This window comes from Chaetodon auriga, chromosome 7 (assembly GCF_051107435.1).
Source record: "Chaetodon auriga isolate fChaAug3 chromosome 7, fChaAug3.hap1, whole genome shotgun sequence".
Classification (NCBI taxonomy): domain Eukaryota; kingdom Metazoa; phylum Chordata; class Actinopteri; order Chaetodontiformes; family Chaetodontidae; genus Chaetodon; species Chaetodon auriga.
The window spans coordinates 27,054,780-27,071,103 of NC_135080.1; the positions used below are offsets into that span (position 1 = coordinate 27,054,780).

Genomic DNA, 16,324 nt, shown 5'->3' on the forward strand with positions numbered 1-16,324 from the left:
AAAAATATTTTGACTGTGACTTCTTTGCTGAAATGGGTAAGCATAAGAGAGCATAACAGAATAAAATGGTAAAGTGTGGTCATGGTATTGAGATTTTTTTGTGATACTGGAGCAGCAGTACCTCAGTTCAGGAAGTGCAGAAAGTGCACCTGGCTTGCACTGGATATTGTACAACTGTATTGTATATGAGGGGAGTAAAATCGACAAGTAAATGGGAAAGCTGTGTCTGTTTAACGGTGTAGATCTCTGTGTGTAAGAGAGCAGTGGGACTTGAATACAAGAGAAAAGCTCTTGCACACTGTCTCACTTATTGCTGGTCTATTTCATTCGTTCATAAATGACCTTCATCAGGATACGCCTGCATATACCTCTTCACCAGACTAAAAGGGGGAAGATGTTCATTTGTATTTGGTTTTAGATCTATTGTATGAATGTTGCCACAAACACAAAAATTCTTGTAGCAAAAATTAAGAAAACAACATTTATGTTGAGAGAAAAAAAAAGTGAATTTTCTTTGAATTGCACAGCAAAGTGGCAGAAAATCTCCAGATCTACCTTTCATCTGTTAATTATTTTCATCACTAGTCCTGCACACACAGACACACAGACACACACACACAGACACACAGACACACACACACAGACACACACACACACACACAGACACACACACACACACACACACACACACACACAGACACACACACACACACACACACACACACACAGACACAGACACACACACACACACAGACACAGACACAGACACACACACAGACACACACACACACACACACACACACACACACACACAGACACAGACACACACACACACACACACACACACACACACACACACACACACACACATAATTTCAGTTCTTGACAGAATGATTTGGTACACAGCTGGGCACTGCACTGTTTTCCCTCTCAATTATCATTACACATTCACAACTGTGAGCTACGGAGTAAAATAAAGGGCTTGTCATAAAATTTGACACAAATGAAAAGAGTGCAACACTCATTAAGTGCCGTCAAAGCCCAGTGCTTGTCTGGCACTGTGAAATTAATTTGTTACAGCTTAATAGTCCTATAGAGACATCAGAGGGGTGGCTCAACATCTCTGCAACTGTTTCAGAGAGCCTCCCATCTTGTTGAGGTAGACAAAGAAATACTCTTTTCTCTAGCTCTGAAAGGCCAGCCACCACCTATACTTGAAATAATTTGCAGTCAGACACAAAAGCTCCCTAGATTTCAAATGGGAGATTTCAAATAATGGCGAGATCCAAATGCATAGCCTACTAGCTTTTAGGGAATACATTAACCCCAAAATATTCCTCAACCATCGGATGATCTGGGGATTTGCTGCTGCCTACTGTTGTGATGACAGAGCAGCCAAGTGTCTTTGTTTTATGCACTGTAGACACTCAATGAGGGTAGAGGGTGTTAACGGAAGCTAAAATCCAGACATGTTTTGTTATCCATCTCTTTTTAAAGTTTAAGCTTTACTTGCATTTGTATGTTGCTCAAGTTTTGGTGTGTCAGCTCTTTGCAGGGCTCTCTTTTAGCCTCCATAATTAGTCTTTTAACCTTTGTCTTCACTGGCAACACTTGTTTTAAAGGACTCCTCCCATGACAAAATTGGAACACGGAGATGGAGTCATTAAGTTCAGTTAGTTTATTCTTTCCACTTTGGAACCTTAGTGACACTGCTGAGATTCCCCAAACAAAAGCAGTACTTTCAGCACTACTAAAAATTGATTTCTTTAGTTGTTTTCTCATGAGAAACTATCTCTGGAAATCTGCCTTTTGTTTTATAAAGATAATGAGATAAATTAACCCAATATCACGAGAAAATGAGCTTTGTTATCTTGAGATAACAAAACAATTAGGCTTGTGAGCCTGAGAGTGCAAAAGTGCAGGCTCCAATATGTACTGCTCTCTTACCATTAACTTACGTAGTTCCGTTTCCATTACAATTAGCTAAGTTTTAACAAAAGTCAAGTATTTTGTCAGAACACAATATAGCAGTTTCTTTTTTTAAATGAATGGACTCATCAATGTGTTTCTTTAAGCCTTAATCACATTACGTGTGGGATGTCGAGTTTTTTTTATGTGCATAAAAAAAAACAGCCGTCTGTTTGTTTTCATAATTCCACTGGGAGTCTAAAATTTCCTCTAAATTGTACCCATAGGGATGATAAGACTGTATTTTTTGAGAATAACAAGACATTTTCAAAAGCATAATTCAAATAATAGACCATTTTTACAAGTGTATATACATATATACAAATTGTTTTCTCATGTTGCCCAAATACTCTACAAGTTAAATAATAATAGTGGCTCTCTAAGTAAAGGCTCCAACTTCAAAACTATTCTCCAAGACTTTCTTATCTGTGTGAAATTTAATGATACACTCAGAGCATGAAGAGAGACCTCTCAGGTCTACAGTCAACACCACGATATTGGGCACTATGTAACTTAGTTCTTCACACATAGTGTCAACCACAATTTATGTCCTTGACCACCATACCATTAGTTAAGCCCTGCCGAAAGCCTGGGGGAAGCAAACAAACACAGTGCAGAGGAGACATTAATTGTCTGTGACATTCTGCCGCCATTGGTTGTACATCTCTGTTACACACTATTACATTCATCATTAGCTTCTATGGATCCTCCTGCTCTGCTCTGCTTAGCTTGGCTCCTGCGTGTCCCTCGGTCTTACAGACACCACTGTTTATGCCTCAGATATATGAAACTGTCAACCTAGTGAAGTCCCTATGGCTTTCGAGCACAGACAGGCATATGCATCCTTTCCAAGCCCATCAGGAAACATACGCTTGGAAAACTCCTCTCATCTACTGTCACATGAAAAAGTAACATTGTTATCTGTGCTGCAAAACTTCCACGGCAATGAAAAATTTTAGAATACTGAACTGCTTCCCATTCATGTAAAATGAGCCTAAAACCCCTATCCAAGGCATACCCACAGCTAATTGAAAGCTGTTCTTGAACCATTTGGACTACATGCATGGTTTTTGGTCTCTTTTGAAATAAAAACACTCTGCAGCTTTTTCCCTAGCAGTCAGAAGTGCTACACACACTGAAGTTGAAGGGTTTTTTTTTTTATCTCTACCTGAATAAGCTTTTGTAAATAGATGCCTGTAGATGACTATATCTGGGTCTTATTAGTTGGAAAACTCCATGGGACCACGAGATGAAACCTCACCCTAGTCGAAGTTCAACAGAAACTGATAGCAATACCACAGAAAAGGAATATTGTAATATTATAGGAGTATTATACAAATCATATATAATCACATGTTTTTCTACTTGTATGTCTCTGCGTTCTCCAAAAAAATGGGCTACTTTGTATATTTAGCTACATAGATATATATTTATTTATATTCAGCAATCCATATTTAGGCCATCTATAATCATATTTTGGGTTTTGGGTATCACTTTCAGAATTTCACTGGCTACGTGAGGCACCAGTCATCTGCGCAATCGTTTGCAACTGCCTCGATATTTACACAAAAAAAAAGACAAGGCCCTTCCTTTCAACACTGACTCTCATTGGCTATTGTCCAGCGTAGAGATGAAATGGAAGATCTTAACTGGTAAAGTGAGGTGTGAATCTAGTGTAGTCTAGTGAGTGCAACGGCCACCATGGGACCACCAAGATGGTCTACTAGAAACTGTACTTTCTAAGCTTAGAAAAGGCAAGGTTTTGTTGGCAGTGGTATTGAAGAATAAAGACCACGACATTTAGCTTATAAACTGACCAATATTGTCATTTATTTTCTACTGTAGAACAGCCTTCTTTTAAATATTAAACTGGCAAAAACAAGTGTCTCTCAGAGTTTAGGTCAAGGATTTAGAAATAAGTGGTCTCACTTTTGAAATTTGACCCTCTGGATTAGAGTTTTCAACTTGTGTGGTTGTTTTGTATAACTCTGATATAGTTGACTAATTAATTAGCTACATAGCATGGTTATCCCTTAGTGGATGTTGGCAGCTCATTCAAAAAGTTTAAGTTAATGTTTCTCTTTTGAAATTGTACATGGTTCAAGAAAATTCATGCCAATTTTTGCTCATGCTAAGTCATGGCTGGCTACTTTTATTTTAGATTATGAAAAAAGAAAGCAGAAGCACTTTAAGTTAAAAACAAATTTTCTATGAATACATAATGAGAATTTATTACTTATTACTAATGTATGAATGAAGAGCATTTTTCCAAGTAATCTTTCTTATTGAGGTATTATCATACCGTGACTTTTTGATATTGTTACATCCTTAGTTCATGCAAATTGAATTACGCGTTATTAACATATTCAAATGTATAGCTATATAATTAATATTTAATGAAAAGATAAAAGTAATAATCCTTTACAGTCAACCAAGAAAGCCAAACACTTGCAGGGGACTGGAAAAGCTGGGAGCCAGAGGTCAATGCTGTGTGTGTGTGTGTGTGTGTGTGTGTGTGTGTGTGAGCCACTTGCCTTTTGAGCAAGACAGCTTTTTGTAAGACATTTCAAGGTTCTGCATTATTAAGCAAGTGCAAGTCAATGATTGATGAGGAACACACCGTTTTTTTCCTCCTGTCAGGAGGAAGTTACCACCAAGCAACGGTCACATCTAGCCCTAGAGCTGGCAGATGAAATATTAAGGGGACCCAGGTAGCGAGTGGCTACGTCATTGCCAACTGCTATTCAGACACAACGCAGGAGTGTCTGACATGACCCCCTCCAAGGCAAGGCAGTGAACACAGCTGGATATACCCCTTGGCAGCATGAAGGAGAACTGTGAGGAAGCTCTTGGCCTCAAGAGGGATGACCAGAGAGATCATGACACCTGTTCTTTTAAATTCAAAGCTTTGTAAAGTGGTTAACCATACAGGGAATCCGAGGTGGGAAGCTTATCGCATGCTGGGGATCAAATAACATATTGTCAGTAGTATTCGTGCATTTCAGCATGTGAAGGCATGCAATGAAGAGTAAATTGGGGTTATGAGGAAATCTCTGAGCACTGTTTATGATGCATTATCCCAGAGCCTTCATACATCAAAGGAAATCCCCCCTTGGATTTAATGCATTTCTGCTTCTTCCATGAGGCATTTCTACCCTGTTTGAATGGCTGAACATGTGTGCCTCTGGAACTGAACCATTAGTCCTTGATTCTAAGTTTATGTCTTAAAATAGATGAATATTATCACAAGAATCAGAGATGAATCACCAAATAACAAAATTGTCTCAGAATGCCAGCTGCATTCCAAATATCTTCTCTATGTTTTCTGTCAGTGGGGATTTTCCTTGAAATATAAGCTCTTTTCTACAGTGTGACAGCCAGAAGTGATGGACTAACTGGACCGAAACTAAACCTAGAGAAAAACTCAGGGTTTTCTCTCTCAACCATCAATGTCTCGACTAAATGTTCAAAGGCTGTAGAATTTTGCATCATTTCCAGTGGTGCATTGCAAAAAAAAAAAAAAAGTTCAAATTCCTCACGTTCTGTTCTGTCTTTTTTGATACTTTGTCACCATGTCTTGCAAACTAGTCGTGATGATGATGGGTGGCGGGACAAACAAGAATAGAAAACAACAAAAGACAACAGAAAAGAAAACACACAAAATAAGAATTAAGTCATAAATTATACATAAAATGTGAATGATGCCTAAACATATCCTCATAATTATGGATGTCATGGCAGATGGTGTGATAACCCAGTTTTACTTTTGGCAAAGTAACTATACTATGAGTATGCATCATGGTTTTAGGGGCACTGACTCAGTATGTCACCTAATCCTGATCTTGTGTCACGCATCAGATTGGAGAAGCCTTACAGAGCGTATTCTAATGACTCACAGAGCTGTTTACTGCTACTGTAAAAGGGAGGAACAATCAGCAAGGCTCAGCAGGGATCTCAGAGAGTGTATACATGTCCTTACTAGGCACCCCAGAGGGAATACAGGACTTTTTGACTGGGTGTAACTAATACATCCAATGACTGAGTCAGAAAGAACTACCTTTGGAATGCTTTTTTTCATGGTCCCTATGATGATTTCAGTGCAACAGGTTACATGTAAAAGAAGTACAGAACTGGAGTCAGGATGTGGTTCACCTAGCTCAGTACAAGGACAGGAAGATGGAGCAACAGTTTGCCTGGCTCCATTCAGAAATACACCGACAACACCTCTGAGAATTTGGTGCCAGAACTATTTCTTGACAAACAGCAGCTTCTGTGTCCACCCAGCACTTCAGAGGAGCATTTATGGCTATAGTGCAAGTTGCTGGTGAGCACAGGTTGATGTTTTGGTCTCTGTACAGACATCATGGCACCAGGCAACCTCAGTGTGATGACAGGACTCCTGGAATCCTGTGTATCTGGCTGTTTTTCACCAAATCTCTGTTCTTCTCAGCTCCTATTTACAACACCTTTTACAACAACTTTTTGGAAAGCAGATACAACAGGAAGGAGTGAACACATTGTATTATTATTTCACTGTTTCATTATTTTCAGAATGAGGATTTATAGTGAGGGGTGTTACAATCGATTATCTGAAAAGATCAGACTTACAAGTATACATATAATACACTACATAAAGTCAGATGCTGCAAAACCCAGATGTTTTGTCTACTTACTCTGACGGCATAGTGTTGCTTTTTCAAAATTTGGATAATTGCAGAAGGCAAAAACTATTCTGCAGTTTTTGCATGGTACTAGGGATTTGGTCACGTGAAAAGAAAGGTAGTGATACATCCAACAAGAAGCTGTGAGTAACAACATAATAGTAAGAATAACATTCTATTTCATATCTCTTGTAGAATACTCATTTGAGCGTGAAAATTCAACTTTAAGAAGCTCCACACCTAGAAGTACATTTTTTTGTACCTGTTGATAAGGTCTTCATTGTCATCACTCTCCATCTCATCCTCAATGGCTGCCTGGAGGTCACCAATCCTTTTGAAGGCCAGTTTGAGGTCTGCCTGCAGGCTCTGATTAGCAGCCTCTAAGCTCTCAATGTCCATTTCCTGTCAATAAGACAAGAGTCAGCTGATCGGGACCAAAGGTTGATTAGTTCAATACCGCTGATTTATTACTGTCTCGTAAAATGCCAGGAGTGTCTCACTGTACTGCTTGCTCAGTGATCACTGTTAGTAAGTTGTCTCATTACTGTCTGTCACAGTCTTACCAGTTCATGTTTTTTGCGGCTGGCCTCAGCTTCCTTTTTAGCCAGTTCACCCATCTCCTCTTTGACGTCGCGAATCTGCCTCTGCAGACGTTTGTTCTGCTCCTTCTCTCGATTCTCGCTGCTGCTGCGCTGGTCTCGTTCCTCCGTCAGCTTCTCTAGATTCTCCTTAAGACGAGCTACAAGGCTCTGCACATTAAAAGAGACAAGGTTTAACAATAAGGTCAAATTAATATCATATATGAAACACGGTAGAGCCAGCTATACAGTATAGAAAATATGTACTGCTTAAAAACTGGCAGCCCCCCTTCACTGAGGCGAGTCTGGGTAGTGGGGGTGCCAAACCAGAGGGCTCCAAAGAAAAAGCACACAGGATTAAATGAAAAGTTGAACCTGGCTCAGCTTTTGCTGGTCAGCAACAATCATCTGGCAATTTGCTGAGATGGCAAACATGTACAAGCATACAGTTCTTGTAGATAAGTTCAGCTGCACCCCGATCTCTCCAACCAAGTCTTCTAGAAATCTGGGTAGCAGATTGACCAACTAATTTCATTGAGCATGCTGCATCTGTCCCTCAGCATGTTGCTTTGCAAAAAATAAACAACATCAGAAAGATCAGCTCCTATCTGACTAAGTATGCTGCTCAATCCAATCAACAACTTCTGCTTGATCCACTGTGGTTTGGTTAGTACTTCATTTCTATGTTGCATTGGACATCTACTAAATGAATGAATGTACTATTATTGTAAGATTTATTTATGCACTGCAGTGGTTAACAGTTATGAAGTACATTTAATTACTGTACGTAAGTACAGTTTTCAAGTATCTGTACTTTACTGGAGTATTAATTTCTGTTTGGAACGATTTATTTTTACTCCACTGCTTTTGAAAGACAAATATTGAACTTTTGAGACTACTGAAATTGCTTTTCTTCTCTAAAATGCAATAGGCCATATGCTGTGTTTACCACACATGAAAATCTACTCGATTAACTACTGCTCATAATATTCATGTCAAGTCAATAAATCATGGTCAGTGATGAATATGTATTGTTGATCAGTATACTTGCCAACCTCTACACATCATAGCTTAAATCGGGAGACAAGACCTAACCAGGGTATCTGGGGATCTTCCCAGTTACATTCATAATCTTGCATAGGCACAGTATGTTAATAATAACCTATTAGTTGGTCATTTGTTGTGTGTAGATTGAAAACACAATTCACACTTGTATTCAATGTGGTCAACAATGCATCCCTCACCTGCCTGGAGATGGTTTGGCCGATCAGATCCAGATCTATACTCAATGCCTGTTGGGTGCATTTACACTTGTTCTTTCATGTGGCCAAGCACTAGTCCAAAGTTAACTTTCTGTCTTTGTCCGCAACAGAATTTACAACCAGATGTTATGTAGCTCCCTCACACAAGGTGAAAACACAGGCAATCTGGACAACAAGCAAATAGCTTTGGTGCAGCAACATCCAGAATCATATGGTTGGCATCCTGCTGACACGTTTTTTGTTATTGTTGTCACTGTCTCTTTTTCAGAGAGACATATACAAGGGTTACTTCAAGTGCAATTCTCCTTTCATTATCCATGCTGGAAATAAAAGATTACCTTACATTTTGGAGGGAAATTACATTTTGGAGAAAATCTATCATTCATATCAAGTTTGCAATAGAATATAAAGAGAAAGTTGGAAGTTATAGCTACATGCATTACTAGAATAATTATGTAAAGACACAAAATAATTCTATTTTGTGTATTTTATTCCATTCTTCAGTACGACATTACCTTGGCAACATATCCCCTAACATGTTTCGTTTTGCAGTCCAACAATTCTGTCAAACTGTTTGTTTTTCCCGTGCCATCCAGAAGGTATTATCTGCTGTCAACCGTCTCTTTGAATTCATATGAATGCAGCATAAATACAGTACGCTTTTCATTATGGTCCTGGCAAAGTTAAATCCCTAGTTCAAAAAAAAAACAAAAAAAAACCTCAATACATTGCAAGAAGGCCCTGTAATAATATGAATGCATGCCTGTGGTGGCTGATTGAGTTTTGATATGAGCGTAAGACTTTTCCACAGAACCAAGTCAGAACTACTGACAAGCATGTTTGTATCAATAACATTCTAGAATGGTGCACAACATTTCATCACACACTGGCCTGCAAAACTCTGGGGATCCGTGAATCAAAATTTATTTTACTGTAAATAACCAAGTGAGTGAAAGGTGACCTGATTTCCAAACAGCATGAAGTTAAAGAGGACAACTCTCCAATATTTCAAGTAAGATGACCTTTTCAGTTCCATCTTTTAAGCTTTTAATAACAACAAAAATAGAAAAGGGCCCAAAGCAAATGTTTGGGCACCTTGCATGGACAGCACTTACTAACACCCCCTTTGGCAATTATGAGAGCTTGTAAAGGATATTTGCAACCAGCTGTTTTGCCCTTTTTCCATTCAAAAGTTTCCAATTCTGTGGGAATCTTGGGTCATCCTGCATGCGCTGCCCTTTTGAGGTCTATCCACAAATTTGCAATGATGTTTACATCCAGGGACTGTGAAGGCTACTGAAAGATCTTCAGCTTGCGCCTCTTGATGTAGTCCATTGTGGTCTTTGAGGGGTGTTTGGGATCACTGCCCACTGCCATCCTCCTTTCATCCTCAGCTTGTTTACAGTTTGTGTGAGACCTGATTGCAGACTTTGCTGGTATTTAATTCAACTGATTCTTGACTCCACCAGTGAAATGTTACCTATGTCACTGGCTACAACACAAGCCCAAAGCATGATCGATCCATCCCAGTCCTTGGCAGCTGGAGAGGTTGTCTCTTAATTAAATTCTACACTCTTTCTTCTTCAAACATACTTTGGTCATTGTGGCTAAAAAGTTCTATTTTAAATTCATCAGTCCACAAGACTTGTTTCAAAATGGATCCAGCTTGTTTAGATGTTTCTTTGCAAACTGTGGTGCTGACTTTTGTAGTGAGGACACAGGAAACTTTCTCTCTGATGAAGCTAATATTTGTGCAGGTGTTGCTGCACAATAGAACAGAGCACCACCCCTCTAGAGTCTGCTACAGACACCCCCGTGCCGTTTGACTTGCCTTTCCAACAATACTATGAGTAGTTCTCTCAGAAAGTTTTCTTTGTCTTCTAGAACTCAGCTTGACCTCCACCATTCCTGTTAACTGCCATTTTCCAACTGAGGAAACAACTACCTGAGAACCCCTAGCTGTATATTTTGCTATGTGCTATGTGGCCATAAATTATTTTAATTTTCAGAGTACAAAGCAGCTGCTTACAGAAGCCCACGTCTGCTCATCGTTGCGACAATGTTTGAGGAGTTAGAGTATTTATAAAGCAATTAAATTTGCTTCACCTGGCCTTTCCTATCAATAACTGAGAACAAGACATAGCACTGTCAAGCTAATTAAGGTCAGAGACCTTGGTAAAAGTTATCTGAGAGCACAAATCTCTTGGGGTGCCCAAAGATTTGCGTGGTGCTCCTTTCCTTTTTTCACTCTAAAATTTTACAAAACAAAAATAATACACTAATCTTGCATAAATTGTTGAAGAGTATGTTTCATCTTTAACATTATGCCTTCTGGAGATCAGTCCAGTTTATACTCACTTAATTATTCATGGTCACAGACATTTTGACCAGGGGTGCCCATGTTACATAGTTAGTCTTCAGCAGAGACTCCTGTGAGTCTTTTAAATTTGCAGCAAGTCTGGATTCTGTCAGTCCATCAATGCCAGCAGCACACTTTATCGGTGAGCAAGCTCCTGCATTAGCCACCAGTCCTGTTCATATTTCTCATACTGAGTGGGTGTTGCACTGTGCCTCCTCACATCTATATTGATTGGGCTCTGCTACCTCCAGCTTTGATGAGTTATAATACTCAGGTAACCTGAAATATTCACCGCTGGTGAAAAGTCATAAAAAGCAAACCAAAAGGCAGAATAAGACTATATTTTCTGAACTACGCATATTTCACTGCAGGATACTGTAGAAATTCAGCAATCTTTAAAACTAGAATTAGTGCCTCCGCCAACCAGTCAAGCTTCATTTACATCCAAGTCTGTCCATACTCATAATAATAAATGTAGTGAATACTTTGAAGGAGTTTAATAAAAAGTATTAAGTGTATATTTTGGCGAGATGGAAGTCATCACCTTACTGACATGTATGATTCCAGAGAATAGTTTCCAGGGAGAAACATGCTGTCTACACATAGAGACTGTTTTTACAGAGGAGTACAGAGGACTGATAGAGAGCTTCATCACATGGTGCAACAACAATCACCTGAAGCGTCAGTATCAGCAGAACCAATGAGCTTGTGGTGGATTACAATGCTTCAAATATGCATGCTGCTGCAAAGACGCTGCAAACTGTAAAACGTGGATGCCTCACAGACATCTTCAACCTGGCAGCACAGAAAATTTGTACAGTCACCTCAGTTTCAAGGTGAACACCCAAGGTGAGTGTCACCAATTCAGAATCTGACCAAATGTGAAATATGGTCACAATCTCCCCATCTGCTCCTGAGTTATGGTGTTGAATAATGGACAGAAAAGTGTTTTGCAGAACATTATGATGTCATAGTGTTGACCTTTGGGATACAAAATGTCATCACTCTATGAGATGTGTGAAATTATGTTAGAATTAGTGTCTGAATTCTTCTTGAGTTATGGCCAAAAATTTGTTGTGTGGTCACAGCGGGCTTGGACCTTTGACTACCAAAATGTAATCAGATCATCCTATAGCCCAGGTGAACATTTATGCCTGATTTGGAAAAAATCCCTCAAGACGTTCCTGAGATATTACGTTCATGAGAATGAACAGACGGACAACCAGAAAACATAATACCTTCAGCCATGGCTGTTGCCGACATAGAGTCCTTGTGAGCTTGTTGCATTGCTATTAATTATTAAACTGAACCTGCAAAATTGAGCACATTCTATTACTGGGCAAGATAGGATTTGAATTTATCACTGGGAGCATACACATGGTAACCTTTATCCTTTGTTTGTCTCAGACAAACTCTGAAAGCAGTTTGAAAATGATAGAATAACAAATGATATTGTCAAATGAGAGTAACTCAAGCTAGAGGACAGAGTAAAGCAGGGATGGCAGCAGTTTGAAATTTTATGGAACTACATTACACCCTCACATAGTGCCATCTGTAGTTGATCTCCGATCCCTGCAGCGCATTTCACCCATCCACTAACCTCTACCCATGTCTTTCACACACTGGAGCTTTGACTCGACTACCACCACCAGCACTCCTCCACCTGTCTTAAGCTCTCACCTCCAGGCGTTTGACCTGAGTCTTCTCAAACTCCAGCTTGGTCTCCAGTTCACGGTTCTTGGCCTCCTGCCGGCTCACAAGGGATTTCTCCACCATGGACTGCTCCTGGAACTCCAGCTGGCTCTGGAGGGCTTGCATCTAAGATAAAAAGATACACATATATATGCCACTATACCCGTGAATGGCACCCATTGGCTGGAATGAAATCAGAGCTTTTTGTCTCAATTCAAATCTTCTCATCACAAACTGTACACATTCTATGTGGAGTTCTACAAGGCTCTGCCCTGGGTCTACTACTTTTCATTTTAATTTTATGTGTTAAGACTGTCATCATTTGTAAATACTGTATTGATTTTCAACACTATACAGATGACACCCAATTCTATATAGCTGTTGATTCTTTGGAGCTGAGTCCCTTTCATTCCCTTAAAAATTGCATCTTTGACATTGACTGTTTGGTGACCTAAAATTTCCTCCAACTAAAGGGCAAAACAGAGATTGTAATTATTGGTCCAAAAGAGGAAACTGTGCAATTTACTACACTCTTGCAGCACATTAAAACACAAAAGTCCTTAGATTTTAATTTTACACCAATTTCTACGGTAGCTGATGTTTTGAGATTTAAAATCTTTCCTTTCTGAAGGAGCTAATCCCCTGCTGTGTCTGGTTGGTTGAAAACCTTAAGCATCTTGGGCCACAATGGCACAAGGTAGAGCATTTGATGTAAGGAGTCACACAAAGCTACTGTCACTCCTCTAGACATATACTTTTTAAAGATGACAGAGGAGTGAGGTCCAACTTGTTCTACACTGTTAAATCTCTCCCTGCCTGTTTCACTGTGTGTTCAGAGAAACTGCTTTCAACTGGCTATCCTTGTCACATCAGTGCTATGCTAAGAGTGGAAAACCAGCATCTACCTTCTCTTGAACCTCCTGCTTCTCCTTAAGGGCATCCTCCAGCTGGGCTTGGAGGTCACTGATCTGAGCCAGGTTCTGTGCCAACTGAAACCACACAAACACAGGAGAGAAGAAAAGTCAATGAGCAACATGATCCTACAAGTATGCAGACTATACATACCTATATAGCCAAACCATATAGCTAATCTATTGCTAAAAAATAATATGTATATAAGTTTAAGTACAACATTACAGTGACATTAACCTGACAGATACTGTTAATCTGCTAGAAAGACCTTTTTTAATCTGGTGAAAGCATATCAGTATATCTCATTTCAAAGTGACCTGTATGAAATATTTGAGACAATGCCTTTAGACAAGGCCAGTAGATGAAGCACTCTGTTACAGCGACTTCCACAAGGAATTCAGCTGCCTCAATTTAGACAAGAAGGATGGATTAATTTGGAGAGTGTGGAAGCAGATCACACATCATTTGATGTGATTTTTATTTTTTATTTATTTAATTTTTTTTGCAACTTTTTGTTGTTAATTAAAAATCAGTCATCAGCCAGCCAATGTCATCCAACTGTTATGTGATGGACGATTCAGTTTCATTGCTGTTGTATCAATGATCAATACTGCACTGGCTGTATATGGGAATCCCTGAAGGTTGTCTCGGGAGATTCTGACCTCGAGTGACATTGTTCTTTTAGTGGGTCCAGGTTTAATTTATCTTGTGCATACAGAAGAGGACACTTGGGCCATGGGACACACAGACAGATGAATAGTTGTACACTATTCCAGTGATTTAAAGGTGGCAGTAATGTGCCAAGATATGCTGCAATGTGCCAGCAAAGGCAGGGAAGAACAAGACTGCTAACAACTAAATATGGATGGAAACAATGCAGGATTTGATCTGTCTGAAAATGGTTTAAGAAGAATGAAATACATTCAACATGTCTGTTAGAGCTCAAGGATGCATACAATGTTTTGGTGAATGGAAACTTTTCTGTCTCAACAAAATCATACACTGCAGTAAAAAATAACGCTGAGTTATTTGTTATTATTATTGTTTGTGTATTTTTTGGAGACAGTAAATTTGAGAACGAGAATAATGGAATTAAATAATACCAATGACAAACTTGTGTATTTGGAGTCTGAAGTGTGTGATAATTATGGATTGTGTTGTGAAAATAATTGAATTCTGATTTAATTTGTATTGAAAAAGTAACTTAACACTAAATCCACTTGGTTGAGTTCAGAAATCTTTTGAACAATTATTTCATTATAGTATTAATGCTGGTCTCAGTCTACTATGTTCTTTTTAATGGCAGTTTGTCTTTTCGCAGAAACCAAATTTTGAAAATATTACATTTTTGGTATTACCTTGTACTTCACACCCCCAAGGTACAAAGCAATTTTACATTCAACCAGCCCCAAACCAGGGAGACAGACAGCGTTTTAGTAATCAACTATTGGTTGTGAAGAGATTGGAATTGTAAAATGCAAAGATATGAAAACATAGGAGCATGCAACTGAAAGTAGTAGCACCGAGTAGTTTAGAGTGTTGATCAGTGTTTTGATATGTTTATATCCTCTCTACCACTCATTCACATCTCCTACTCTGCCATTCTCCACAGCCTCTGCTGCCTCAGCTGAAGCCTTGAAATGCTGAGCTTGCAGTGTAAACCACTTGGACTCTTAACCTCCATCTGCTTTCTACAGGTTATACCAATTAAAACCTTATGCTGGACTCTGAAGATACAGTATACATGAACATCACTGTGGACCTACAGAGAGAAGAGTGTGATGGGCAACCATAGGTCACAGGGTCAAAGAACATGTTGTGTGGACCTGCGCATCAAGCCCAAATTGGTTGATTTAACTGTTGGGGTCTGGGTTTAAAATAGAGAAAAACATCTGAGTTTTAAATGTATTTGGATGTAGGAATGGGCCATGTTCAAGCTGTAATGGGGTGCTTAGTTTCTTTTCAAATAGATGGACTTTTAAAGTTTTAACAAATGGACTCTGTGTGATGTGCTTCATTTTTCACCTGTAAATGTCAAAGTAAGGTACAAATGAGTTGTGAGATGAAATGCAAAAGGGTCACACATTCTTTTTGCTATAAATAAAAATAAATGCGGTAATTCCATGTTACAATTAAAGAATGAATTGATTAACAATAACTAACAATTTAAAGGATAAATCTGCATAAAGAAATGAAAGTGTTAATTGGCCAATGTAATTTGGCTTGAGAGGAGTGGAGAAAACTAGACCTGTGCCACAGCAGCTTTGTGTTTCTTCATCAGCTCGTTTAGATCCTCCTGGTCCTCCTCCATTCTTGACTGCAGGTCATTCTTCTCTCTCTGCAGACGACTCAGCTGCTCCTCCAGCTGATGGACAGAGGGCAAGCCAAAGAAAATATTGTAAATAGATCAACCTATGCTGTGTGGCCTCTTTCAGATAAAGACAAAGGACAGCAGCTGGTTCTCCCACCAAAACCTTCATAATAGATATGAAATAAACTTAATTCCCACAAGCAAATCTCTGTGCTTCACACAGGGTCAAGCTGTCTAAATATTTTGTTAAACCAGTCAAATGCTTTGGCATTGCAGCACAATTTGAAGCAGAAATTCACTCAAAGGTTGTTAAATTGATATGGTAGCTTTGAGAGATGTGACACCAATCTTAGTCATATATCCAGGATTGTGAAAAGTAACATCTTTCTATTATCATCATTTAATAAGCTGTAGTAGAACACAGCAGTATAAAGAATGTTTTCTTGAACATGACCAAGCATAAAATTTGAACATCTGATTAATCACAATCCAGCACCAGTGAGGAAGGCTTGTGGGAGCCAAGCATCTGCCAGTCTGCTGAAGAGAGAAACAATATAATTTACCACAGCCAACCAGATGAG

The 16,324-nt window shown here is 39.1% G+C and overlaps 1 protein-coding gene across 6 annotated transcripts in view; it reads right to left on the reverse strand.

Annotated features, from left to right (window-relative positions):
- myo18ab (myosin XVIIIA b) overlaps positions 1–16,324 on the reverse strand; it is a 140,469-nt gene that overhangs the window by 10,473 nt on the left and 113,672 nt on the right. For 4 of the 6 annotated variants that reach the window (XM_076734932.1, XM_076734931.1, XM_076734935.1 and 1 more), the window contains 6 exons: positions 15,681–15,797; positions 13,426–13,509; positions 12,509–12,646; positions 7,193–7,378; positions 6,892–7,031; positions 5,508–5,552 (listed from right to left, as the gene is read on the reverse strand). In XM_076734932.1, coding sequence (XP_076591047.1) covers positions 5,508–5,552; positions 6,892–7,031; positions 7,193–7,378; positions 12,509–12,646; positions 13,426–13,509; positions 15,681–15,797 — 710 coding nt within the window. The remainder of the gene's footprint in view (positions 1–5,507; positions 5,553–6,891; positions 7,032–7,192; positions 7,379–12,508; positions 12,647–13,425; positions 13,510–15,680; positions 15,798–16,324) is intronic. The other 2 variants (XM_076734933.1, XM_076734937.1) reach the window with 1 other exon arrangement.